Raw genomic sequence first — 23892 nt, forward strand, 5'->3', positions numbered from 1 at the left:
TTACGAAGATAATTTTATTAAATTGTTTTTATTAGAGTACATTGGCTCCAAACTATGGTTGTTCCATGCTGGTGCCGACTGCGCGTTCAAGTCTCCCAAGCCTCGAAGCTGCCAGCGACGAAATCGTAGTGCGCCCCGATTAGCTTCAAGGTCGTCTTCTCCAGCGCGTCGCTGACGAAGGGGTAAGTCTTCAGGTTGTCAAGGGAGACATTCACCGCTTCCTGCGCACACATTCAAACTGTCTTAGATGACTCCAGTTTGGGAGACGATCGAATGCGATCTTTTCGCACGAGTACCTTCTCGCATTGGGTGCATTGATCAGCGAAAGATAAGGCTGCGTGCTCAGCCACCACCTTCTCCTTTGCCGGCAAACAAATCTTCACCCACTCCTCTACGAAGTCGCTGTCCCAAAACAGATAGAGATGATGATTAGGAGCTCATCATGATCCTTCTGCAGAAAAGTAGTCGGAAAGCAATATGCCTCCCGAGTGGCAGAGGACAAAATGAACCCAATTCCCAACCTTTTGGGAGAGCAGATGGAAGCAGAATTGATGTCACTAAATCCCCTAACCTCTCTCATCAAACTATAATGATGCTGCAGATTACTGAATGTTTAAGATGAACAGAGGTGATGCTGTTGTTTCTTACGTGCTGGTGGTGCCGTCTTCTTTGATGGACATCAGCCCCTTGATTCCACCGCAGCTGCTGTGGCCCATCACCACGATGTACTCAACCTGTCGGAGAGTTTCCGAGAGAGTAAGATTCTGAAGAAAAACAAAGAAAACACAAGTGAGCAGATGATGGAATCGAGCGCGGACCTTGAGATTGAGGACGGCATATTCGATGGCAGCCCCGACCCCGGAGTACTTTGTCTGCAGGAACACGACGGATAAGCTCGTGAAAGGGGGCTTGCAAGGAGGGGACCAACCGCATAGGCTGCGATGAGAGAGAGGAAAAGTTGATGATGGAGGCTGCAGACACTGCTGACCTGATCATACGGGGGAACCATGTTGGCGATGTTGCGGACGGTGAAGGCCTCCCCCGGCTGGAAGTTGAGCACCACCGACGGGCACACACGGGAATCGGCACATGCAAACACCATGAACTGCAACCCATTCCTATTCTTCAGATCATAATGGTCGACAGATTCTGCACGTCGATTAGAATCATGGGGAGCTCACCTTAGGGCTCTGCCCGACTGCGAGTTGGGAGAACAGATCGGGGTTTTCCCTGTCACACAAACACACGTCTTTATTCCGGCTAAACATATCGGAGAACCAAAGATATCTCTTCATGCATGAACGTAATCCTTCACATACTCGTAGACCTCCTTCTTGAAGCGCTCGAACCCCGAGGTCAACCTCTCCACCGGATCCATTTCCTGCACATTTGCAGAGGCTCTAGCCATCATCCGTGGCGTCGGAAAAAGAAGAGGATCCAAAGAAGTGGGAAGCAGAGAGCGAGCGAGAGAGAGAGCAGCAAAATCAAACGGCAGAAACCGAGAATCTAAGCATCAAAAAAACAGGAATTTGACCGGATTACACAGCCGGAATTGAAGAACAGGAGATGGAAAGATTAAAGGGGGAGAAAAAGGAGAGACAGAGAGAGAAAGAGGAAAGGGGTGGGGGCAGAGATTCCACGAACCTTCTTTCCCCAAAAGGCTACAGAGATCCCGTGTTTGGCGATAAGAAGGAAAAGGCAGTGTTCCCTCCGACGCGCTTTATAAGCGCCGACCCATTCCGGCCCGGTTCAGATGAACCGGAAGAACAACATTAGTGGTTGGCCGATTGGCCGGTCGGTCCGCTCGAGCCTTAAAACATCGAATCGGTCGATCGCTTGAATCGGACGGACAGAGTCCGCTCAATTAATAATATTCTAAACTATTAATTTAACATAATTATAAAAATATTTTTATATATAAGCCTGTCATAATTAATACAATAAATGGATGAAAGGCGAGCGATACACTTTTTCTCTCCTCTTAATAATAATAATAATAAGAAATACTTACAGTCAAATTCCCTATGACAGAGAAGCTTTCCAATGCTTATTTATGAGAGAGAGAGAGAGAGAGAGAAATAGGTGCCTTCAGTGGCCGGGCAAGTTGTTTAGAAAAGATAACATTGGATCCATCTTTCGTGAATGATAAGAGCCATTTCGTATGATATATGCTAATCAATGTCAGCCACCAGAGATTGGATTCTCCGTGGTGGGTGGGTGGCTGCGAATAGGGAGGAGAGACTTACGCCGGAAAGGTGATGTGAGAGAGGCAATAAAGAGAGAGGGGGGTTTGTGGCGGAGGAGGAGATGAGGAAGCTGACCCCTTTATATTATTTTAGTGTTAGGGAATGAATCCATTTTGCTATCTTTCGATTCAGCAGTCACTTTTTTATTTTTATTATTGATTTCGTGCATGCATACATCCCTCCCTAAATTTGCTTACCTTTTAGTTTCTATTGACTTTAGTTGTTGGATATATTGGCATTCATTTAAAATCAATTGGATTCGGTTTCAAATCCTACAAAAATTACATTTGAGATGAATGTCAATATGGATTCAAAGAATTTAGTTACTTTTTTTATTCTAAAATATTTATGCTTGAGAGACCTTTTATCGTATGTGATCGTTAGTTGCGGTCATAATTTATATCATTTGGTCATTAATGGGATTGTAAAGTTACGTGTCAATTTTGTAACTACAAAATAATGACTTATCGCTTTTCCAACTGTGTTATGTGACCAATCTTATGGAGTTGAATTGATCCCCTTATTAGTATCACGACGTCGTCCTTTAAGATTCAAGCCTTATACAACGTGTTATAGAAATAGATTTGAAGTATCGATCATATGAAGATAATATGTGAGAGACTTTCAATATGTCGTAACCCTTTTTATAATGCACAAAATCGAAGGTCAATTTATATTAAAATAATCATAACAAATTCTCAAATTATTTTGGACCTAAAAAAATTAAATTAATATTTACTTGGTTCCTCGATATCAATGTCGAAGGATGCTACACTGGCTCGTTACATGTCTCGCCTATCTTTTCGATGTTTGAAAAGATGGTGTGGGATTTGCACGGGACCCACGATGAGTTCTTCTTGCTTCCTATGAGAAGGGGTGAGCCAAAGCCAGGTCAAGAAATTTTCCATCCATTTTACGAAATAAGTCATGTTGATTTATTTAAAGTCCTTTCTAAGATAACATCAAAAAAAGAAAAAAAAATTGCACATCCATTACTAATTGTGTGTGTATATATAATGTAGTATGGAAATTATTTTTCTTATTTAGTTTGACATGGATCAAAAAAATTTATGAGCATAAAGAAGAAACCACATGAAACACGTTTCTTAGTACTCGAGGAAGTATCATATAATTAATGGATGCATGACATGCATGCATGCATGCACGTTAGACTAAATCTGGACTGGATCCCTACTGATCGGGTTCGGATCCTATGCATTTATAAGCACATTGGATTTGTATTAATCTTAGCACTGTTGCATTGTATTAATCTTAGCACTGTCGGGCACTTACACGGTTGGAAGATTAAGCTCAACACACCTTTAACTCTAACCATGACAGGAATTTAAGTCTTAATTCAAAAATATTTAACACTTAATCCTCATTTATTAATCATCTTCATGTCCAAATTGTATCTAAATCCTTCTCAAATTCGTAAACTTACACTGCACTCCTTCCGAGAGATCATAGCTTGTGTTCTTTTTGGATTGAAATGATCATTAGAGTTATATTAGGAGTTAGCCCATCTATAACTCTTTTTCTTCTTGAAAGAAAAAAGAAAAAAAATGATGTGTATCTTTCTATGTCATTCAAAAAAATTTATTTGATCTACAAGTACATTATCGTCAGACCTAAAAGCTATAACAATGTCGATCTACAAGGATAACTAATTTCATATTTTTCTCTCTTCTTATTCTTCACAAGACCATTATAAACAATAGATTAGAGGCAAAGAGGGATGAAGATGATCTAAAATCTCTCAATAATGTCACGTATTCCTATCTCCTCTTATCTACGTATCTGCATATCTGCCTATATGTTGAGACTCTAGAAGGTCCCATCGTTTTATAAGCCAGAACATAAAATCTATGATAAGTGATTAGGAGAGTCTCTCTCGTCAAGGTCATTGTCTAAGAAATTATACTATAATTAGACATCCTTTCTATTGATCAATAATCATAATCAGAATCCAATTATATTCATAATATATCTTATATAATTAAATAGAGTCATATGATCTAGTATTAATCAAGAGAGTCCCTCCCATCAAAGTCTTATCATGATTAAAAAAAATTATTAACTAAAAATCATAATCAGAAAAAAGACATGTAGTATAACCTCAGTTAACTCTGGTAGTCAAAAGACCAAAATATTTTTCAAATGTGTCAAAATCAATCCTCACACTTAGAATCATTCGAAAGTGTGAAGCAAACCAAAAATACTCTCTTCGACGCTGATGCAATCAAAATAATAAAAAAAATACTCCATTCGGTGATGTGATCAAAATAATAATAAAAAATTACATCATGCCCTAATTCTAGCTTTGTCAAGCATGTCCCCGACATAGTTTTACAAGGTTCGTTGCATCCTGAATCGAACAGACTCGAAACTTCTCAATATCACACTTTGACAGACATAAACTTATAGATCCGAATCAAAATCACAATTGGACACAGACTATGCTTTCACAAGTCTGGTTTGCATGGTTCAAGCAACAAGTAAACCATAAAAACATTTCTTTTATAATGAATTTGCGAAGCATCATCTTCCTCATTACAAGTTTGTTCTCACCGTTCAATATAGATCAACAGGAGCCTGCATATGTACAGTAATGCCTGCAAGTTTGTGTGATTGCCTGTATATAGAATTCGATGAAAAGCCTCCGGACAATGTAAGTTGATCCGCGGTTGGAAAGAAATCAATTCTCTTTCTGCACTTGTAGTCTCTGAATCAAGTCATGGTACTTGGGGAAGAATGTCTTCTGGAAATTCAAGTACATAAAATAAGGCAGCAGAGCTGAAACAACAACAAGCAGAATGACCAGCCAATAAAGAGGACTCAAGGCACAGGCTTCCCGGAAAACCCAGTATGCGGTTGTGGATATCGTCGATGGGAACGAACCATAAACTACAAGAAACATATACCAAAATATGATGCTTCCCCAGATGACGCAATGTTGGATCCATGTAAAGTAGCTGAGGTAGATCGCTAATTGGCAGTTCACTGTCCACACGACACAGGTGTACATTGTTACTCCCAGGATTTCATAGGCTGCGACATGACCATCTTGTCGGAATGCTTGGTGAAAGATGGCATGGGTTGTGAAGTAATAGATTACGAGGGCATTGCAAACTCCGTTAATCATCCAACCTAGTATACGAGGCCAGCTGAAGAAAATGTTCTGAACACCATCCTGATGCAACTTAGGGAACTGCAAAAATGATGAAGATGTAAGTGTACGAAATGGCAAAATATGTATGTGGAGATCATATGAAAAATAAGAGAAACAGGGTGCCAGAATCTTGTCAAACACTTGTTATATTAGGATGGATTAAATCAGTAAGGAACCCAGCAGGTCAAAGTTGAATGGCCTAACTATTAAGGATGGATCATGAAAAATTATAAGCAATTTGAATTATGAATTCAACAGTCACAAAAGAGAACATCCCATGCCAGTATTTTTATATTTTCAATTCTCATTTGTCCTCTGGTGCAGGTGGGTTTGCAGATAAAATGAAAACAAATCCTTCTAGCTGTGACTATTTGATGTTGGACCTTTCTAAACACAAGAACATGATATTTTGGATTCTGGTACAAACCAAGCAAAATAAAGGAGAAACCAAATTATCTTATAAAAAACCTTGGCAATAAATAACATCAATTTATCCAAGTTGACTGTCAGAAGACACCTAATTATCAAAAATAGTGTACTGTTACCAATGTCTTAAACCATAAGGAACGAATGTTGCTCTTCAAGAAGAAGCTATCATTAACTATCATGATAACATGATGGTACACTTTGTCTTGTAAAAATTACTTTGTTCATTTATCACTAACATTCTACCACATGAAATGCCACTTAAGGGAATCCATATGTTTTAATTCTTATTATCCAATTAATTCCCTAGAGTTTGGGAGACAGTATCCTGCATTTATATTCCTTTTTATCAAGTTTCAGTGTGGGTGAGATGCTATCTTTTGATTGTGTCGCACAATGGATGTACCCATTATATGGGCTTTTCCCATTGTCCTCTGATCAAAATTAGAGTATCTGAGATCAAAATGATTTAGTATTTTGTAAATGAAGTTGGACGCAGCAACATGTTCTACACAAGGTTTTCTCTACGTGAAATACAAGCTTATACATTCTGAATGGATGGAAATTAAATAGCAATATTCTATACCTTCAGGCAAAGATGCGCAGAAACGTCTTTATCAAAAACACCTAGTGCAATCACTGGAAGAGATGTGAAGGCAACACTGTAAAATGATATGAACCAATCGTTATAAGCAGGCTGTCCTGAAAAATAAGCATGAGCCTCGAACCAGAAAAGAGTGAAGCCCATCGTTATATTTTTGTAGAAAAAGTAGCATATCTGTTGATAGAAAATCAAAATTAGAAGTAGGAATCTAACAAAAAATGATTAGAATTAAGTAACCACCCATTTCCAAGCAACACATTTTCCACTCTGGTTTTAAAGGATTTTTTAATACTACAATATAAACTAAAAAAGGGAATCTAAGTAGACAGACTCCCACAATTCTTTTTATAAAGCTGAAATAAGAATTTTCATGCCAAAATACTAAAAATGCAAAAAAAAAAAAAAAAACCAACATTTGCAGATGTTACAATAGTGATACTTAATTGGTAGAATTTTCAAGTGCATAAAGAATAGACACCATATCATGAGAGGACTATAGAATATGATAACATAACATACAGTGTTCTTAAAAACACTAGGCGTCAAAAGGTAACAAGGTCTTAAAATGCTCGTGATGCTAGGCGCTCACCCAAGTGAAACGAGATGCTCTAGAATATTAAGATATAAAAAATTAATAATACAATTATGAATATGATTATATAAATAAAAATATGACATTAAATTGAAAATATCTAAAATACCAAGTCACATTATCCATCTTCCAATGACAAAAATGCCAAAAGACTCAAAACAATAAGGTTTTACATCAAATATAATCATCATTATAATCAACATCATCATTCTCAAACTTATCATCATCTTTCTCTTCCTCTTATCCATCTTCATCAAGATAGGTTTCCTCCTCTTCAACAAAAACAAAAGATGAACTTGATGCTTTTGCACTCATTTTTGCCTTCGTTATCTGTCTTGTATATGTCTGTAATTCTCCAACACCTGAGGCTCTTATCACATCTCCTCATGTTAAGCTATCATCTCCAAATACAAGTTCATCTTCGGCATCTTGCAAGTTCACACTCATTTCCCCCACCAACCAATCATTTGAATTATCAATATCTTGTAATGAGATTAGATCATTATTATTTCATAAATCATGATGAGTTTTCAATGTTTGATTATACTTTATATAAATCAGATCATGTAATCATTGATGCTCTAACTGGTTTCTTATTTTTGTGTGAATCAAACATATCATATGAATTAAAAATATTTATTTGTGCCTTGCCTTACCTCGCTAAAGCGCCCGGGTGACTTTTTAAAACATTGATCACATACAAGTAACACTTCATTCTCTCAGTAACTCTAGGATTAGAAAGGAAAAAAGCAACTAAATAAGAGGAATGTGTAAATTTGAGACTTATGCATTGTGGTGTTCTATTAAATTCATTAATCCATAAATGTAAAGATATCTGCATCTAACAAATAGATAAATACATAAGAAGGTAACTGAGACATGCCAACACAGCTTTCCTTTGGACTTGGGATTCCAGACTGGTTGGAAGAGAATATATCAAACTTCAATGCCCCTAACTTCTACCCAGTACCAAGTAAGATGTATGCTCATATTCAACAAAGATCGTTCTATAGAAGCTGTGTTTCCAATTAGGCTTGAGTTACTTATCATCAGAAAGAAAATCCCAGTTCAGTTATGTGAAATACATTTTAGATCACAAAATAGAAATAAGTATTTTGAAAATGCTTTACCATGGCTGAAATCCGCCTGTAACACCAATGCCCATGAACAAGCAGCAACCGCTCCAAAAATCGAAATTGAGCTATTGCAAAGTCACTTGACATTACAGCCTGCAACCAAACATTTGTGACTTGAAGCAGCAAACATTATCATGCCTATAACATACAAAGTATAACTCAGATTTACATAAATATGCATCAATTATCTAATTAAATACACAATGATACGTGACCACATAGATGACAAGTAAAACCAGATTATATTTTCACCTAAAACAAGCATGTGCATATTACAAGTCCGAAGTCAAGTCAAATTAATATTTATTTTCATTTTACAGCATGTTCAAGCTAATTACCACCAAGGACAAAGGATAACTTAATTTCCACTTCCTTTATCCTAAGCAAGCAGATTTGAAAAAATGCACAGGCTGGCCTACAAACAGAATGATGCAAAAAGATGTTTAAACACATACAAAGAGTTTCTTCTCCTTGTAAAAGATTGTAATTCATATTGATGTCAATTTCAAATGGGGATATTATTCTACAAGTACAAGTGTAAGTATTCTTTAAAGCCATATGATTTTGGTCTTAATATTTGTTATCTAATCTCTAATGTTCCATCTTTTTAAAAACTTAAGACAAGTTAAGCTATTCCATGGATTGTGTAAGTCTCCACATTTTACTTGGCAAGAAGAAAATTGATAAGATCCTAAAGGTCTTATCGTCGCTCTGATACCAAATGATAAGACCCTAAAGTCTTATCGTAAAAAAGAAAAGAGAAAGGGATGATCACTTCGAGGGGATCGGCCTCCTTGATCGCTTCGAGGGGATTGACCCTCCTTGATTACTTCGAGGGGATCGGCCTCCTAGGGTTTGTCAAAAGACATAATAGTATTTTTCATATATTACCAAAAAGAAGCAGTTATATCCCTATTTATAGAGTTCCACCCAGAGTCCATCAGGACTTGAACTCTAATAATAAATAAATATTAAATAAACCTCTACTTGACTCTAACTGAACCAAACCGACTCAATAAACAACTAAAGTAAACAGACTCAATAAACATTATTCAAAAGCTCATAAAAAGGGTCCTAACAAAAATATACAAAATAAAATAAACACATGTATGAACAGGCAAATGTCAGTCATAAAGACAAACCTGCATGCCCTCAACCCCGCTAATACCAACGCCAATGTCAGCCTCTTGAAGCATACCAACATCATTGGCTCCATCACCAATTGCCAGTGTAGTTTTCCTTGTTCTCCATTTTACCATTCTAGTGACCTGCATTCCTAGGTTTCTCTTAGATGATTTTCGTACATGATAAAAGTAATTATTTAAGTATTTAAGATTGATGAAAAACGTACCAGTGCCTTCTGTTTAGGTGAAGTTCGACAACAAATAACAGATGCACAAGCAACTGCCAGATCTAGAAATGAATGCTCCAGACTTGTTGAGAGAGCAAAAGCCAGCGAATCACCATCAATGATAAGAGCAAAGGGAACATTACTTCCTTTCATTTTAGAAACATGTGACAGTGCTTCACGTATTTGCTTGGCAACATTCTCATGTAAGCTCTAACAAGTATTGGAATTGTTAGAAATAATAAAAAAAACCATAAAATTATATTTTATGTTTATCTCCACACCTTTTCCAGGGCATTCTTGTCCCCATCTTTCTTTAGCGCATTAATATCTGGGGTATCAAGCGTGATAACTAATTGCTCCATTCCTTTCCTTAGCAATTGGCAGGCAAATCTGCAAGGTCTACTAATTTACTCACGAGCAGATAGGCTGTCTCTCTAGTACAACTGAAGGTTGAGAAAAATTCACCCTATGTTGACTGCAGTTTCCAATTTATCACCAGTCAAAATCCAGATCTTGATTCCAGCTTCTGCAAGTTTGTTAATACACTCAGGAACCTGTACAATGAAGACAAGAATCAGACGTACTTCTGAAGCTGCAATTTTGATCCAAATAATTATAATATCCATGAATGATTTGATTTGGAACCTTGACATAAAACTTTAGTAAGATCAAGATGGCCAAGCACATTAATTCCATAAAGACATGTGATTATCTGAATACTATCTAACTGCACATGACTTCCACTCTTTCATATGGCTAAGTGTTATCTACAAAAATTATGCTTGTGGGCGACCTCACTAGGTGAATGTGTTTCAGACAACAAACTAACAGAAAAACAATATTAACACAATGAATGGCCAAAAGCCACAAAAGTGAGCAGAGTAAAAAATCTAGCTTAGATACAGCTATTGTTTTGTTAAAAAAGAATAGTTTCTAATCTTAAATTTCAAAATTTACCCCCTTCTGTAATCTGTCCTCAACAGCTGTGGCACCTAAAAGGATCAAATCCCTCTCAATTCTGTCAGCTACTTCATCCACAATTGTATCATGATCAGCGTTGACTGAATTTTTTATCTTCACAAAATCATCATGCCATGGAATGTATTCTTCTGCACTTAGTATGCGGTATGCAACCGCCAATGTCCGTAAGCCTGCCTCTGAATAGTCATTGATGTGGCATTTGGTATTTGGTTCAAATACCTGCCCATTCTTGGCAAGCCTTTCAAAGATTACACTAAAGCAACCAGAAAAAGAAAAAAAGTGTGAGCTTAGGATCTAAAACCATTGACAAGATATTGTTAACTTAGTGCAGATTTAAGGACACAAACCTGTCGGCACCCTTGCAGAAAAGTAATAACTGGTTGCTCTCAGTCCTCACAATTACGGACATTCTTTTGCGAGCACTACTGAATTCTAAGGTATCGAGAAGTTCATACGTCCTAAAATTTGGAAAAAAAAGTTATAATAACAAAGAACAGAAGATGGATACCAATATATGAAGCTGCCATATTGAGTTAATTGATCAGCACCTATCAACCTTTCTGCCAATCTTTGGATCAAACTCATGCAAAGAGACGCTTGTCTGGGTTCGTCTGTAAAATTCAAAACCAAGTTCCCTTGCAGCTGTAACAAAAGATGCTTCATCTGGGGACTCAGCTTCATATAATATTTCATCAGATTTACTAACAACAGGAATAGCTGTATGGCAGATTGCTAACACATGAAAAAACTTGTGTATAACTTCTGAATTAGGTTCTCCAACCCATTGTCCATTCATTAACCGATCATCTCTGAAGCCGAAGCCTTTGGTTGACTTTTTGGATGTTCCTTCAGGCTTGTGCCTCTCGAAAGCAGAAGGTGAATCATGACGTTCAAATGGTTCATACTGTATAATTCCTGAAGCAGCCTTCTCCATCTCACATGATCTACTTCCATAAGCAATACCAGCTATAGAACATTTCACAAACTCCATTGAGTTGCAAGTCAGCGTGCCAGTTTTATCTGATAGTATAGTATCAACCTGTCCAAGTTCCTCATTCAAATTTGATGTACGAGCACGTGCAGGCTTATCACTATCCTCGCAATACATTTCCTGATCATGGTCTATGAAGATACTTTGCAAAACCTTAACAATCTCTATGGATATATACAATGAGATGGGAATCAGGCACCCATATAGCATGAGGACTGTCAGAAAGTGGAAAAAGGCAGCCAACCCTGCTCTGTTAGGATCGAAGTATATTGATGAGTTGTCTGGTCTTAAATACCACCTATAGTTTCCAACACTAGTTTCATTTTTAGTTTTGATTCCAAAGAAAACAGAACTAATGGATGAAATAAAAACCAGAGAAGCGAAAAGAACATAAATTATCTTATCCATTCTCCTCTCAATGTTACTCCTTTTTGAAGGAGGATCCATGGCATTCTGCATTACTTTTGTGTCATGTCCAGTAAAAATCACAGCACCATAAACATGCTGGGTATTTCTGAGCTTAGAATCTCTCAACAGAATTTGTTTTGGGTTAAGAGGAAATTGAACACCTTCATAATCCAGAATCCCAATGAAAGAATATAATTTTTCATTTGGGTCTTCACAATTTATCAATGCTTTGAAGTTCTGGAAAGAATCTTCATTATGCAAGGTTGATGTCACTTCCAAGCTCTGTTTACGTTTTAAGTTTGTCTCTCCATCAAGGTTCATGGTCTCAACATAACAAGTGCCATCATCATGATTAGTAGAAAGCAAAAGTAAATCAGCAGGGAAGAATTCATCCTTCTCCACTCTAACAATATCTCCAACTCTTAGTTTCTTCCATTCTGTTTGGTAAAGAGAAAAGGATCCATCATAAACTTTAACCTTCCGATTGTTGACCTCTATATCCTGACAAGAATATTGAAACTTGACATATGATGAGATGCATTATCTCCCAAGCAACCAAGAATTTATATAGTTAAAAAAAATAAATAACATCTTAAAAATGGGCAACTACAACAACATTTTGGGGACCACAAACATAAGCATTAAATTGTAGCATGTATGTGTTTGGTTCCAGTAGTTTGGAGATCCTAGATCAACAAATTCTCTTCTTATGCTCCTCATTCCTAATTCTACTTTACTGTAAAATGTCAACAATTTTTTTTTTTATCTGATTCCAGTGTATACACTATACAATCCAAATAAAAGCAGGTAATCATTATTAATCAAGACATAGAATGGCAATTAGATTAAATAGTAAATACTTCAATATGCAATCACATTATAGTCGTTAAACCACTTCCATCCCATACGAACTCAAAAAGAAGCTGCAAAGATTTCATGTACAGCTTTGTTTAGACAAAAATGTCCCTATATTTGACTTCCTGTATTATTTTTTTCCTGATATTGGAAGTAGCCAAAAATTAGAGAAGCTGGCAGGTATGTTTGAGGTTGAACTTTTCGTTCAATAATGATGCTATGTTATGTGGTTAGTTATGGTCTGTATTTGAATAATTAGAATGATTTCTAAGAGTACAAGCAATTTTCAAACCCAGGAGACAAAATCTGTTGTCTCCTATGAATAACAGATACAACTCATCTGCATTCCAAGAATAGATAACCATATTCTTGCACTTTTCAAAATAAGAAATTTTCCATTTCATGCTTTGATTCAGATGCATATTCTTGTTCAACTTTTATCCCCCAGAAGAGGAGGAACTTTTAGACTTGTAAATAAAACATAAATTTTACGCCCAAGAACAAAATACAGACTCCAATCTGTCTTAATTCTCCAAATTATTTAGTTGTGAATAAAAGATGAAGTAATATATGGCGTTACCAGAGATTTCAGTTATTCCACGTCCATGGGTTCTTTGATCAAACATAACCAATATATTATAATGTAACTTTAGAAAAAGATAGAGATTGTAACCATGTAATTTCAATGGCGAATTATAAGATGAGGATAAAAGGGAACAAATTTTCTATCTTTGATTGCATTAGACATTAAAGCATACCTGCTTCTTGCGCTGCCAATCTTCGACGGCCTCTTTGGCCATGGTCGCCCCCACCACGACGACGAGGGGGAGAAGGATACTGACGGCCCGGTACGGAGCAAGGGGGCTAAAGGAGATGAAAGCTACGATGAGAAAGAAGAAGTTGGCCACTCTGCGGAACTGTTCGAAGAGGGACTTGGGAACGAAATTGGCCACCGTATACTTGGTGGTGGAGATCGAATTATCCGGGTAGTTAAGCTCCAACGCTTGAGGACTCGCCGGATCGTTGCAATGAACCATCCTCGAGTAGCCGGCGTCGCCGCGGCCGACGCCGGGACTCTGGTCGGCCGGAGGAGGGCGGCTGCGGCGGCCGGAGAGGAGCCCCATTTCGAAGACGACATGGGCCGATCTCGGCCTCCTCTCCCCGGCCATGTGGCAAGGAGGTTAGGGTTCGCCTCCGCGACAAGAAAACGGAAGCCTATTTGGTTGCCTGCCGCCACATTTGCGGCAAGTGCCAATGAAATGTACCAACAAGAAAGCAAAGTGCCAAAGTGCAACATTATATATATATATATATATATATATATATATATATAGAGAGAGAGAGAGAGAGAGAGACTGATTTCCATTAAAAAAATCATTTTTTGGTTCTTTTAAAAAGGCACCTTCTGTTTTAATTTTATATATTTTTAATTTCATAAATATCCTTTTGATCCCTTCCTCACCTATTGCTCTCGCCATCCTCCCACCACAAGCAATGAGAGGATGTAAGGGAGGAGACGATGGGCTTTGAGAAAGGATAAGCAACGAGGAGAAAGAGATGACAAACAGAAAAGGAATGGAAACGATATTAATAGAATTATAAAAAGTAAAATATTATTTAGAAAAAAAATATATATATATATAATGATGAAAAGAGAATTTAAGCTCAAGATTTTGCAATAACATGTAAAAGTCTTAAACGGTAGCTGAAATAAATCGATCAGTGTTCTTTCAATGATAGCATTCCCAGTAATGAGATGCCGACAACATTCGAGGAAGACTACAGTATGCACAACATGATAGAGCAGCTTTTCACAGAGATTATAGGTGGAACGAGCTCACGCTGCAACCGCGTCCACTAGCGCTGCTCTCCAAGCTCGTCATCACCGGAGGTGTTCTTCCCTGAATGCCACTCTCTTTGAGTGCCCGAGAAGGATACTCTCCCGAACCCCCAGTTCCCTACTCGATACAACTCCTCCCAAACTCCATCGTCAGCTCCAAGACTCGAAGGTAAGCTTCCACGCCCACTGTGACCCTTTCTTTCCCCCACAACACCCTCTTCGTTCCACTTGTAGTTCCTCTTCATCTCTGAGCTAGTTCCTTCTCTTCCCACGGTCGCCGCATCGGCCACCCTTCTTCGCTGAGAAGCTCCTCTTCTCTTCAGCGACTGCCACCACCGCCTCGACACCATCCACGGGACCTTCACCAAGGTCAGCGTCAGCATGTTCACGAAGGCGCACGGGCAGCAGCCTAACGCGATGCAGTTGGCGACGAGGACTGCGGTGCACGAACGACATGAGTTGCCGGAGCACTCGACGTGATCGCTGGCCTCGCTTGACCTGATCAAAGTACAGTCAGTGAGATAGCTTTTATAAATATGCAGTGAACAAATTAAGAAAGAAATGTGCTTCCCAATTATTTTTGACCTCTTTCTTCCTTCTAAAAACCACTATATTTTAAGAACATATATGTCATTTGTTCATCTTTGCTCTTGATTCAGTCCTAGCAATTAGATAAAAGTGCAAGCCACGTTATTCAGTGACTTGAATTTAAAATGAAGAACAATTAGCTTGGATTTTGTGGGAAAAAGGACTTAACATTTCGATAGCTATCATCCAGAGTAATTTGGATCATGATTTGTATCTTGTGCACAACATCAAGCGGAAGAAGAGAAAACGAGTGTCATATAGACTACCAACCTGGAGTAATATGGCTCTGTTGTAGAAGATTGAACCATTGGGTTTCGAGGTCTCCGATAGGATTACAGCAGCAGGCACCACCGACCAGCTTCGCTGAACAAGATGTTCGATGGAATGAAGGGCTCGACCAAGGGGAGGGAGAAGGTCTCGCTGCCCACTGTTGTCACCAACCTCTCAAGTACAGTTAATAGGGGTGGTTGGAGGGCTCTTCTTCTACGTTTCCACGAAGCCAAGCCAATTGCACTTCTTGGTGTATTTATATATTCCTGGGGCATTAGCTCATGATAGGCTGCCAAAGTTTGTGCATCTCCACCTCAAGGACTAAACAATGGGAAGGAATATGATCGAGCACCTGAGTTGGGGAGGCCAGCAATTATGTCATGTTGAACTGGAACAACAAGATCAGCAAGTTAGATCACTTGAGGTTTCAGTTAACCCAATTTAACAATCTGGACATGGAACATAAAAACAAATGAAATATAATGTGAGCTTTCTCCAACACAATTCTATAGAAATGACAATTTGAATCAGGAAATATTGTTTACACAATTCTAGATTAGGTTCACTATAATACTTGAGGCTGGCATATCATACATACAATAGAAAAAAACAACACTAATCTGGTCATCCATCACTCCATGCTTGTGACGGATGCATAGATGACTACTACAATGTTTAGCAGCACATGGTATTTAGAAGTACATATGGAGATCTGAGTTCAAACAATGTCTGTGTCTCAAAGAATATCAAAATCATATTTAGTAAAAAGCTACGCTCCTGAACAGCAGTAAGCAAGTTTCAGTAATGTGCTGCATCGAAATACATTTTAAAAAGTAGACGATGCAATCCTCATTTCAAATGGACTCACAATTAGATCATCCATGGACTGTTTCTTCTCCCTTTCAATGGAAGAGCAAAGATCTCAACCTTCATCAGCCCCTTGGTATTAACATAAAATTGAGCCACGGCATCCCTCTCCTTTTTCTTAAGGGAAAGCAACTCCTTTCCTCGAGCGATATGCCTATTCCTTAAGCCACTCGAATGAGCTACCACCTTGCTGAACATCTCTTTCTCACCATCGCCGTTTCTCTCCATCATTTTTGGCACCTCCAACCCTGAGCTCACCCAGTGTTGTGCAGATCAAACTTCTAAATGTGAAACTGCCCCATGAATATGGCATGTTCTTGGATGTGGTGCACCATCCCCAAAGTAGTGGAAATTACTCTAGTCCATAAAGTTAACCATATTCAAGTTGCCAGAATGGGCAATTCTCATTATGTACTTCCATATGTATGCTGAACTTGTTTCTGCCCTCAAATAAGTCTTGTAGCTGTGATTATTTCATCGCTACTTCATTGAGAGACTGACCACTAGTTCAGCTATGCCATTATCTGTTATTTAGCTATCACTGACTATGTAACAACCAAGGACAAAGAAGCCCGTCCCTTGGAATGCCAGCCTCCATATACCACACTAGTAACATCAGTCATCCAGGTACGAACATACCATGAATTGTCATTATTGTCTTATTCAAGTATGCTTAGGAAATAAAATCTATGAACTACTGCACCAAAGATATGCAAGTCCAACAAGCATAAAAGATCAACTTCATATCTCAAAGTAGACATCCACTACTATCAGTAAGGCAGTTAACTGGTTTCAGGAGTACATGCAATTACTAATATCATACACCATGCAGGAAATTCATGTAGTGATTTAAGTGTCCATGTACTTGGAAGTAATATCTAAAATGGACCATAAAACTTTCTTTCAATTGCAACTAGCATTAGACAACTCGACCGCATGACAAAAGACTACATTGATAAAGATACCATCACAAGTAAACTAGTCATGAAGTGACAAAACAGAAATTCTAGAAGAAGACAAGGTAATGTCACCATATCATGGAAGGCTCATCACCTCTAATGCTTCCGATATCAACAACACTCAAACAGAAGACAAACAGCTACTTTAAGCTATATGCTTAGGCTAGCAACTCCATTATAAGCTCAAACTATATGATCAAACCACCAGAGCTTTGGTCTTTATATTGTAGGATTTGTTAGGTATAAGAAAAAAAAATCCTAATGGTCATTGCCCAATTATCAAGAGGATGATACAGTTTAATGGTAAAGATATAATGAGAAAGACAATAACTAAGTGTCTCTGTTTCCTGCCAAAACTTATTTGTCCCGACTCCCATAAGATGTTGTAACGAGTACCTCTTAGCTTGGTGTCAATTACCAAAAGTCACCACATGAGCACTCTCCATCAACAAAATGATGGAAACGGTTTGCATCCCTCACTATAATCTCTTTCTGCAAATAACTGGATGCCAACTTGAAGAACTTGTGGCAATCCTCACAGATTCTCAAGTTCTTCATAATCTTTAAATTAGTCTTGCTAGCAGAAGTGTTCATAAGTGCAAAAACCAAGGCCAATTTCTCACTGTGATGCAACAGCCGCTCTTCCTTGTGCTCCTTCTGAGTCTCATGATGCACTAATCGGGTATCCACCACATAACCTATTTCCTTAAGACTATCCACTAGCCGATTGAGCTCAGCATATATTGCCTTCCTTTGTGGATGGTGCCGTGCACCTACTGAAAACCTATGAATGTGATTCTCAATCTCAATCCAGCTAAGCCCAGGTTCCTTCTTCACCCCACACTCTTTCATATCCTTCCTAATAAAGGATGCATCCTCTAGGTTACCCCTATCATAATGGATGTTGGACATCATCACATACCCAATTGAATTCGTAGGCTTCAATTCCATCAGCCTTTGGGCTGCTTTTTCTGCAATCCTAGTCTCCTTGTGCTTCCTGCATGCTCCAATCAATGCACTCCATACAACAAAGTCCGGTTCCACTTCCATTTGATTTATCAGATCCTCAGCCTCTTGCAAGTTCCCAGCACGTCCAAGAATATCGACCATACAAGCAAAATGATCGAGCTGAGGAGCAATCCCATATGCTTTCAACATAGAATTGAAGAGATCCCGGCCTTCATTTACAAGCCCGCTATGGCTACATGCAGTTAGAAGCCCAACAAAGGTAGCAGAATCAGGTGGAATATCCATACATCTAAAAACTCCAAGTGCCTTCCTCCCACGCCCATGAGCAGCATAAGCCTTGATCATTGAGTTCCATGACACTACATCGTGAACCACCATTCTCTCGAAGATATGTTCTGCCATGACAATGCTACCACACCGAGCATAGGCATGGATTAATGCATTTGAAAGAACCAAATCATCTCCAAACCCAGACTTCTCAATTAGTGAATGGACAGCAGAGCAGTGCCGCTCTGTTGCGAAGCCTGAACAGGCCTTCACCACAATAGAAAATGTGTATCTATCAGGACTGTAATTCTTGTAGCGCAGTTGGCAAAAGAGCCGAATTGCCTCTTCAGGAAGCTGCTCGGCAAATGAAGTCATTATCCCCGTCCAAGACACAATGTCATGTTCCCTAACCCCACCGAATACTCCATAACAGTCATCGGTGCCGCCACCCACAATGGAGTATGCCTTGACGAGAGCAGTTGCAACCTCAACCTCATAATCATAACAAGTTTTAATGACGGGAGAGTGCAACTGCCGGCAATGCTGAAGGCAAGAACACGAGGAGATGACACTAACTAATGTGGCACGATCGAACCCAAGGCCACCTCGTTGCATTTCCACAAAAAGCTCAAGCGACCGGTCCAGCTGACCATTCTGTCGGAACCCTGCAATCATCGAATTCCAAGTGACGAGGTTCTGGAAAGGCATCGTCCGAAAGACGGCCCAGCTATCGTCACACTGGCCATAGCAGCTGGAGTACATAGTGATCAGGGCGTTGCCCACGAATACATTGGCATCGAGGTAGATCTTAGAGGCAAGGGCGTGTACCTGGCGGCCTCGGAAACCACGAGCTGCCCCAGCGCAGGAACTGAGGGCGGTGGCGAGGGCGAACTCATTGGGGATGTGGTGAGGGAGCATGCCAGCGAGGAGGCCGAAGCAATCATCGTGATGGCCGTGCTGAGCGAACCCGGAAAGGAGGGCGGTCCAAGAGACGAGGTTGCGGCGGGGCATTTCCTTGAACACGCGGCGGGCAAGGTCGAGGCGGCCGCACTTGGCATACATGTTGAGAAGGTGGTTGGCGACGAAGAGATCGGGCGGCCACGGGAGAAGGGAGAGCATGCAGCGGTGGAGGCATCTGCCGAGATATAGGAGGCGGCGACGGGCGCAGGCGTGGAAGAGGGCGGCGAAGGCTGAGGGGTGGACAGCGGAAGGTGATCCGAGGGCGGAGTGGATATGCGGGAGGTGGTCCGAAGCGCAGAGGCGAAGAATACGAAGTGAATATTCGTCGGAAAGCGTGGTGGTGGCGACCGCCGCTGCCATGCGACGGAGGGAAGCGATGGGTTCGTCCAGGAAAATAAATACCTCAAAAATACAGAAAAGAAAAATATAAACATATTAACGAATTTATATATGCCACCATCATCTTTGTTAAGATGACGCGTCATACACGATCAAGATAATTAAATCTCATCTTTAATTAAGTCAGTCAAACATAAAATCCAGTCCAATAATCGTCTCTTGAGATTTCTGTTATACTCTTTTTCTTTGGGTTCGGATCCCCTCCAATTGATTGGCTCTCGACACGGACGTGGATGGTGAAACCCATCCATTGCCGACGCAGTACGTGTCAGTGAACGGTTCTGATGTCAGGGTTGGAGGGTTTTATTTAAATTTGTGATTGGAGAAGATCCACGCCACATTTTTTTCGTGGATCCGTCTTATTCCCGGAAGCTCCCAATCGTTTGAGTGCTCCACCAGATCTCCGTCTTCCTCTTTCCTCATCGCTGACCTCTCTCATGTCTGTGGCGATTTCGTGCGCGGAATCGATGTGAAGAATTCCGCTTCTTCGGCTAATGTTTTCAGGTCGGTGGAAGGTCTGACTCTGATCCTTAGAAGAGTTCGTTTATGCTTGTTCTTCGTCGTCTTACATGTGTTAGACGGTTAGATTCGAAACGATTGCCGGCTTTCTCTCGTGTGAATTGGTGCAATCAGGAATGCCTTCCCTATCCAAATACCCAATAATTGGTGCAATCAGGAATACACAAGTCCCTCCTTGGAATTATCATCGTAATCTTGATTTGTGACCTAACCCTGTAGGAAATCAAGCTTTTGCACGAATCCCATTCTTCAATCCTTGCAAATCTAAGATGGAGGGCCTTTGAATCGAGCTCCAAAAACCCTAGAGGTGTAAATCATATAGAGATCCTTCTATTAAACTAGAGTATCAGTTTGCTTTACCTATAAAGCCATTTAGGGACAGAGTAGTGCCTTTTCATCTGTCTTAGAATCCTATGATTAAGAATATTTGCGCTGAGGTACTTCAATGTCTTCGACATCACATTATTTTGAGTAATTGTGAATCTTACAGGTCCATGGTGCAGGTCTTAAATGGCTGACAAAGAAATGGGGAAATTTTTTGACACCACTGTGAACAAAGGAAAAGAGTGCACCTTGGCAGTTAGTTCAGCAGTTGGTTCTCTTGTGCAGTTCCATCAGAATCTTCAGAATTGTTTAAAGGTCAGTCCTCTGGCCATCTTTAGAGAATCACCAGAGTCCTCTTTGTGCTTCTATGTTCAGTTGCACTTTCTTGCAGGCACACCTGAGGAAAGTCGTGAAGAACAGACAGAAATTTGATGCTAGAAGTCCTCTGACGCTGGTGGACAGAGAATCACCCATTGCTTTGGACACCAACTTTCACAAGCAGCTAGACGCCTGGAAAGAAAACTCATCCTGGGTTGATCAGCCACCAGAGATCAAGGTGTTAGTCTTAGAATGCAAGAAGAGCACTTATGAAATGAATCATTAAGTTTTGCATGTTCTTCTATTTGTATTATCTATATTCCTTGATCTTTCAAGATCATATTTACATATTAAGTCAATGCTTTCTAGATTTTGTTTGTTGAGCAAATACACTTTTGCACCATACAGAAAAAGGAAAACCAAGTTTACTGAAATGCAAATATGAAGATTCACTAGCCCAATGTCTATAACTAAAGACAGATACTAAGCAAAATGATGCATCATTAATTATAGAAGTCTAAGTGAGTTTGTTTTCAAATGTTGTTGCAGGTTTCTGTACCCAAAGGATCTCTTTGCAATTTGAATGTGAATTTCAAGGTTGGCTTACCCCCAGATGCAATATATAACATTGTCACCGACCCAGAAAACAAAAGGGTGTTCAAGAACATAAAGGTATAGCAGAAAAACCTTTAGAGTTCTCTGATGAGGTTCCTTTTATCTTTCTGTGGGATATTAGCTTCTGGTGCAGTATCATATGCATGGTTTACTGTGCATATATTCTATTGTGGTGAGTTGTTTTCATTGGGCATAATTTTCATCTAGGCATTATCACCACTAAGGATTAAGTTTAATCATGCTGATGTCATCAGCTCAGCGGTTGTTGCTGCATTGCTGGTCGGGGTCCGGTCCCCCTTGTTGATTGTGCCGCCATGTGTCAGAGTTGTGATTGGGGTTAAATATTTCCCCTATTGAGGTTAAATATGCTTAAAATTTACAAGTTCCTTGTTGATTTATGCAATTGAAAACTTAAGCTTGTTCAAGTTTTGATATACATTGATAGAAGTGATGCACAAGGAACCAATAGGAGATGTTCATAGACCAGTACTTGTTGCTCGGAGATATACTTGGATACAACAACAATAACAACAAAGCTGAATGTCCCAACTATTTGGGGTCGGCTATATAGATTTTTTATCGCTATTGAAATTTATAAAAAAATATACGTTTAATTAAGTTAAGAGTATTTAAATTCTTATTTATAGTTTCTTCTAAGATTTTTTTAGATCTTCTATCTTTCCTCATATTACTTGTGGCAATCATTTCGTCACTTTTAATTATCGCATCGGTAGGTCTCCTAGGCATCTTAAGATGGAGATATACTTACATTTTGTAGTGCAATGTATGTAGTTCATAATGCAAGTGATACTGTGTGTTCAGAACCATGTCCATTCCTGGATTATCATTATGTTTTAGAAGACTTGATTCTTTTTATTTTTTTTTATTTTTTTTGCAAGTGCTTGCGTGGAGATATAAAAAAATGTCTATTTAGCTTAGTTAGTCACATTTGAAAAGATTTTCATTTCCAGATGGAGAAATTTGTTATAAGAAAAAACAAAGATATCATTAATACTGATAAGAAATGTAAGGAAAACATAGAAATCAAACTATATTTTTCATGCAATGACTCTTCACCAATATTGATGCTACTGGATGGGAGTAAAAATATTGGCATAAAAGCGGCTTGGCTTATGTTCTAAGGGTCGCTTACCTTTTGTTCATCATTCTTTGGTTGAGGACTTACTAGTGTCATCTAGTTTGACTCATTAGAGTGGAATTCTTAGTACGACAATGCAAGGTATAGCTTTCAATTTGGCATGTGACTGTTAATCTCTAGGTTTATGCAATCCCCGTTCTGAATCTGAATTATAATGCAGCACTAATGTGAGACTCTCATCTTTTAGGAAGTAATATCAAGAAAGGTGTTAATAGATGAGGGCTTAAGGCAGGTTGTGGAGGTGGAGCAAGCAGCAATATGGAGGTTTCTTTGGTGGTCTGGAACTATATCGGTTCATGTCATAGTTGATCAAAACCGGAAAGACCATACGGTAAGCCACTGGTTTTCTTTTTTTTACCGTCAGATGTTTTGCTTCTGCATACTAAGATTTTATACTGTTTGTCATTTAGGAATGTCTTACAATAATCCATCCCTATGCAGGTCAAATTCCAGCAAGGGAAATCAGGGTTTATGAAAAGATTCGAGGGTTGTTGGAAAGTAGAACCATTATTTGTCGATGAACACTTGTGCCAACCTTTCAAGCCAAGAACATGGGACAATTACAATACTTGCACGCAGGGCAAAGGAAGAGTTGGATCCATTGTGAGTTTAGACCAGCTGATCCAGCCATCTCTTGTCCCACCACCACCTATTTCATGGTATCTGAGGGGAATAACCACGAGAACCACGGAGATGCTTATAAGTGACCTTATCGCTGAGGCTGCAAGGTTAAGGGGTGCAGTCAGTCGTGCAGAAGCGAGGAAGAAGGAGCTTGAAACAGATGATGAACGTGAGAATGCGCCGAACTCATCCTATGCTCCTCCCGATGATATCAAAAAGAGATGGCAGCGAAGACGAGATAGGCGACATAACAAGAGAATACGTTTGCCGGTGCATTAAACTCTTGTATGATAGATATTGAAAGATCCTTCGAATCGGAGAATATGCATTTGATTGAAGACGGGGCCAAGTTGTACGATCATAGTCCATTGCACCGTCGATCAGACCTTCCACCGAACACCTCTTAGGCGATAGATAATACGATGCAAAATGAACAGGGAATCGCCATCTCATCC

General features: G+C 39.3%; 4 protein-coding genes and 1 long non-coding RNA gene across 12 annotated transcripts; 2 read left to right on the forward strand and 3 right to left on the reverse strand.

Annotated features, from left to right (window-relative positions):
• Nucleotides 1-1693, reverse strand: LOC103979767 (carbonic anhydrase, chloroplastic). Of its 2 annotated transcripts, XM_009395974.3 has the most exons (8): nucleotides 1645-1693; nucleotides 1320-1381; nucleotides 1182-1230; nucleotides 989-1105; nucleotides 819-872; nucleotides 649-734; nucleotides 297-402; nucleotides 1-221 (listed from the first exon to the last, which is right to left on the reverse strand). In XM_009395974.3, the coding sequence occupies exons 2-8, from the start codon at nucleotides 1376-1378 to the stop codon at nucleotides 87-89; spliced, it is 606 nt and encodes a 201-aa protein (XP_009394249.2). In that variant the 5' UTR covers nucleotides 1379-1381; nucleotides 1645-1693; the 3' UTR covers nucleotides 1-86. The 2 variants fall into 2 exon arrangements, with proteins under 2 accessions (XP_009394249.2, XP_009394248.2); XM_009395973.3 differs by lacking the exon at nucleotides 1645-1693 and having other exon boundaries at nucleotides 1320-1634.
• A 2804-nt stretch (nucleotides 1694-4497) lies between these two features.
• LOC135634150 (probable phospholipid-transporting ATPase 8) lies at nucleotides 4498-14032 on the reverse strand. 3 transcript variants are annotated; one of them, XM_065144407.1, is made up of 11 exons: nucleotides 13521-14032; nucleotides 11057-12408; nucleotides 10856-10966; nucleotides 10485-10761; nucleotides 9993-10081; nucleotides 9809-9917; nucleotides 9528-9737; nucleotides 9319-9444; nucleotides 8171-8269; nucleotides 6431-6622; nucleotides 4498-5457 (listed from the first exon to the last, which is right to left on the reverse strand). In XM_065144407.1, the coding sequence occupies exons 1-11, from the start codon at nucleotides 13929-13931 to the stop codon at nucleotides 4945-4947; spliced, it is 3489 nt and encodes a 1162-aa protein (XP_065000479.1). In that variant the 5' UTR covers nucleotides 13932-14032; the 3' UTR covers nucleotides 4498-4944. The 3 variants fall into 3 exon arrangements, with proteins under 3 accessions (XP_065000479.1, XP_065000480.1, XP_065000481.1); XM_065144408.1 differs by having other exon boundaries at nucleotides 11057-12344; nucleotides 13521-13659; XM_065144409.1 differs by having other exon boundaries at nucleotides 5318-5457; nucleotides 6431-6506.
• A 416-nt stretch (nucleotides 14033-14448) lies between these two features.
• On the reverse strand, nucleotides 14449-19896 carry LOC103979765 (pentatricopeptide repeat-containing protein At1g71420). Of its 2 annotated transcripts, none has more exons than XM_009395970.3 (3): nucleotides 17683-19896; nucleotides 15461-15848; nucleotides 14449-15100 (listed from the first exon to the last, which is right to left on the reverse strand). In XM_009395970.3, the coding sequence occupies exon 1, from the start codon at nucleotides 19840-19842 to the stop codon at nucleotides 17701-17703; it is 2142 nt and encodes a 713-aa protein (XP_009394245.2). In that variant the 5' UTR covers nucleotides 19843-19896; the 3' UTR covers nucleotides 14449-15100; nucleotides 15461-15848; nucleotides 17683-17700. The 2 variants fall into 2 exon arrangements, with proteins under 2 accessions (XP_009394245.2, XP_064997760.1); XM_065141688.1 differs by having other exon boundaries at nucleotides 16329-19896.
• LOC135632857 (uncharacterized) lies at nucleotides 14619-15280 on the forward strand. The gene is made up of 2 exons (XR_010494839.1): nucleotides 14619-14771; nucleotides 14910-15280. It is a non-coding gene; the product is annotated as an uncharacterized LOC135632857 (long non-coding RNA).
• A 349-nt stretch (nucleotides 19897-20245) lies between the features above and the next one.
• Nucleotides 20246-23775, forward strand: LOC135633301 (uncharacterized). 4 transcript variants are annotated; one of them, XM_065142615.1, is made up of 6 exons: nucleotides 20246-20396; nucleotides 20904-21039; nucleotides 21116-21280; nucleotides 21592-21714; nucleotides 23004-23147; nucleotides 23258-23775. In XM_065142615.1, exons 2-6 carry the CDS (start codon nucleotides 20911-20913, stop codon nucleotides 23714-23716), a joined length of 1020 nt encoding a protein of 339 aa, XP_064998687.1. In that variant the 5' UTR covers nucleotides 20246-20396; nucleotides 20904-20910; the 3' UTR covers nucleotides 23717-23775. The 4 variants fall into 4 exon arrangements, with proteins under 4 accessions (XP_064998687.1, XP_064998688.1, XP_064998686.1 ...); XM_065142616.1 differs by having other exon boundaries at nucleotides 20246-20385; XM_065142614.1 differs by having other exon boundaries at nucleotides 20247-20385; nucleotides 20891-21039.
• The last annotated feature ends 117 nt before the right edge of the window (nucleotides 23776-23892 follow it).

This window comes from Musa acuminata, chromosome BXJ3-3, assembly GCF_036884655.1.
Source record: "Musa acuminata AAA Group cultivar baxijiao chromosome BXJ3-3, Cavendish_Baxijiao_AAA, whole genome shotgun sequence".
Taxonomy (NCBI): Eukaryota; Viridiplantae; Streptophyta; class Magnoliopsida; order Zingiberales; family Musaceae; genus Musa; species Musa acuminata.

Coding starts and splice junctions, on each gene's coding strand:
- LOC103979767 (XM_009395973.3), bottom strand. CDS start 1,411: ATGATGGCTAGAGCCTCTGCAAATGTGCAGGAAATGGATCCGGTGGAG. Junction 873..988: donor TGGTTCCCCCGTATGATCAG/GTCAGCAGTGTC, acceptor GTGTTCCTGCAG/ACAAAGTACTCCGGGGTCGG. Junction 222..296: donor AATGCACCCAATGCGAGAAG/GTACTCGTGCGA, acceptor ATGTGTGCGCAG/GAAGCGGTGAATGTCTCCCT.
- LOC135634150 (XM_065144407.1), bottom strand. CDS start 13,931: ATGGCCGGGGAGAGGAGGCCGAGATCGGCCCATGTCGTCTTCGAAATG. Junction 10,762..10,855: donor TTCTGCAAGGGTGCCGACAG/GTTTGTGTCCTT, acceptor TGGTTGCTTTAG/TGTAATCTTTGAAAGGCTTG. Junction 10,082..10,484: donor AGGACAGATTACAGAAGGGG/GTAAATTTTGAA, acceptor TTCATTGTACAG/GTTCCTGAGTGTATTAACAA.
- LOC103979765 (XM_009395970.3), bottom strand. CDS start 19,842: ATGGCAGCGGCGGTCGCCACCACCACGCTTTCCGACGAATATTCACTT.
- LOC135633301 (XM_065142615.1), top strand. CDS start 20,911: ATGGCTGACAAAGAAATGGGGAAATTTTTTGACACCACTGTGAACAAA. Junction 21,040..21,115: donor ATCTTCAGAATTGTTTAAAG/GTCAGTCCTCTG, acceptor ACTTTCTTGCAG/GCACACCTGAGGAAAGTCGT. Junction 23,148..23,257: donor AAAACCGGAAAGACCATACG/GTAAGCCACTGG, acceptor ATCCCTATGCAG/GTCAAATTCCAGCAAGGGAA.